The sequence below is a fragment of the Salvelinus namaycush genome, chromosome 37 (assembly GCF_016432855.1).
Source record: "Salvelinus namaycush isolate Seneca chromosome 37, SaNama_1.0, whole genome shotgun sequence".
Taxonomy (NCBI): domain Eukaryota; kingdom Metazoa; phylum Chordata; class Actinopteri; order Salmoniformes; family Salmonidae; genus Salvelinus; species Salvelinus namaycush.
This window is the reverse complement of record NC_052343.1, coordinates 31,536,198-31,538,548: the sequence shown is the minus strand read 5'-3', so window position 1 is coordinate 31,538,548 and position 2,351 is coordinate 31,536,198. Positions and strand designations below refer to the sequence as shown.

Genomic DNA, 2,351 nt, shown 5'->3' with positions numbered 1-2,351 from the left:
TCTAACTACGTGTGTGTGTGCGACTGTCTGGACACCCTGTTCTCTACAGAATGAGTTAGTGTCACATTAAGGCTGGTCGGGGTGCCAGTAGGGTTGCTAAGGGCAGTGAGTGTGTGTGTGTCTAATCTCATTTGGCTGCTCACAGGAGCGAATAATCTGCTAATTGTTGAGCACTGGCTACTTGTGTTGATGTCAACCTCTTAGAGCAGGCGAGTGTGTTTATGTGAGAGTGCTTTCTTGAGTGTGTGTGTGTGTGTTTATATGTAAATGGTCACAGGGCCTGGGATGGGGGGGTATGTTAGGTTAGTGTGTGTATTGATCTGCAGTGAGAGACAGACAGGGTGTGTATGTCGTGGATGTTTAGAGCCTGTTTAAGGTTTAAGGCTGCGGTAACATAATAACAACAAGATCCACAGGAACTAATGAGATGGAATTGAATGGAAAACAAGATGGAGTTTGTGCTTGGAGCTGGTAGCGCTCTGAGCAAGTCGAGGAGCACTGTGTGTATGTGTGTCCTGTATCTCTCTTTGTGTATCTGTTTAGTGTGTAACCCGTCTTTTCCCCTCCGTCTCCACAGAGCAGGTCCCAGGACTGAAGGACGGTAAGCGCGTTGAGGAGCTGCAGAACAAGGTGGTCTGTTGCCTTAGAGACCACCTGGGCTTTGGCCCCTCCTCCTCCAAGGCCACGCCCCCTCTAAGTCGTGTGCTGGGTGTTAGGGCGGAGCTCCGCTCCCAGAGGACCCAGGGTCTGCAGAGGATCTTCTACCTGAAGCTGGAGGACCTGGTCCCACCCCCACCTCTGATTGACAGGTTCCTAGACACTCTGCCCTACTGATGCTGCCTGGGCTGATTATGCCCACACATACGTGTCACATCCTGTTTAAGACCCCCCCCCCCCCCCCCCCCCCCAGAGCACCATGCAGCCACGCTCAGAGGAGCGAGACTCGCTGAGCTACGCTGAGAGACAGCCAATCAAATTGCTTTTCACTTATTAAGGACAACCAATCAAAAAATGCTTTTCACGCCATAAAGACAATTATTCATATGCTTACCACTTTCTATCTGGACCGTTTTTCTCGTGTGATGGGAGGTTTTGAAAGGATGACAAAAAAATGAAAGTGACATTTCTCTGTCCTGTTTTATTCTGGTTATGCCTGAAGGAGGAAAATAAGACCCAGGTCTTTGTTCTGGACTGGTTTGGCCTGCTTCAGTCTGGTTCGGTTCAGTCTGAAGTTCATAGCAGTCTGTCCTAGGGGAGGGGAATGCAGTCTGTGTGAGTAACTGCGTGACGCTCTGATGATGTCCCAGGGAAACTGCGAAATTGGAGGAAGGAGACATTTAAATTAAAAAAGGTATCGTCAGTCAAGATGACGTACAGCGTGAGTGACCCAGCAATCTGTCTGTGTGTGTGTGTGAGCTTAGTCACACAACAGAGTCTCCAACAGAAGGCATTAAAACAGAAGATCTATATAAAACACGCAACACACACAGTGAAGTGACTGCTGTTTGGCTCTGTTGTCCAAGTGCAATTTCTTTAGTGCTATCTTTTTTTTAAAGCAACAGCTAGAGATGGAAAGGTTTCATTCAACTCTAAATTATTGTAATACTAAGACTGGCCATGTACTGTCAGTCTGTCAGTAGCTCCGGGAGAAAGAGAGATTGGTGAGGAGGTACTGAGCACTAACCATTGATGACTCAGTCTCTCAGAATTGAACTGGCTGTAGTAGATTTAAGAATGAACTCTTAGGATTATTGGAGGAAAGAACGCAAGCAGCACTTACACCCTCAGAGGGTGACAAGCACAGACACACACCCACCCTGCTCCCCGAGAGAGGGAGCGAAGAGGCAGAGAGGAGGAGAACAGGAGAGGAGGAAATGGGGGCTGGGAGTAGAAGGGTGCTCGATGGATGACTGTAAGGGGCCTGGGAGAGGTTGAAACATTCCGCAGTCATGCTCTTTTTATATGTTTGTAATATGGAGGCTGTGAGAGATTGGAGGACAATGTTACTGTCTATGTGTTTCCGTGTAGGAGTACAGGAGCATATGCATGGTGTGTTATAAGCTGTTATAAGCTCTTATGAAGCTGTTATGACAGCCTGGCCTGGTTTGTGTGTCAGACTGCGCCTGTGTGTGTGTGGTCCCCCCCACCCGGTCATCCACCATTACACATCACAGACTCACTCACAGGCATCCGTTTTGAAAGAAGGAAAAAATAAAATTCTATAGATATATAAATATATATATATACAAAACTAATATTTTGAAGTGTTTTTAGCTTTTTCAAATATTGTGGTACAAGTTGTGCATTGTTTTTTTGAAGAAGAGAAATTAAAAGAAGTTAAAAGAAGTCTA

General features: G+C 46.5%; 1 protein-coding gene across 3 annotated transcripts in view; it reads left to right on the top strand.

Moving 5' to 3' along the window:
- Positions 1-2,351, top strand: part of nr4a3 (nuclear receptor subfamily 4, group A, member 3) — a 36,491-nt gene extending 34,140 nt beyond the window's left edge. For all 3 annotated transcript variants that reach the window (XM_038977230.1, XM_038977229.1, XM_038977228.1), the window contains one exon: positions 578-2,351. In XM_038977230.1, coding sequence (XP_038833158.1) covers positions 578-834 — 257 coding nt within the window. In that variant the 3' untranslated portion in view covers positions 835-2,351. The remainder of the gene's footprint in view (positions 1-577) is intronic.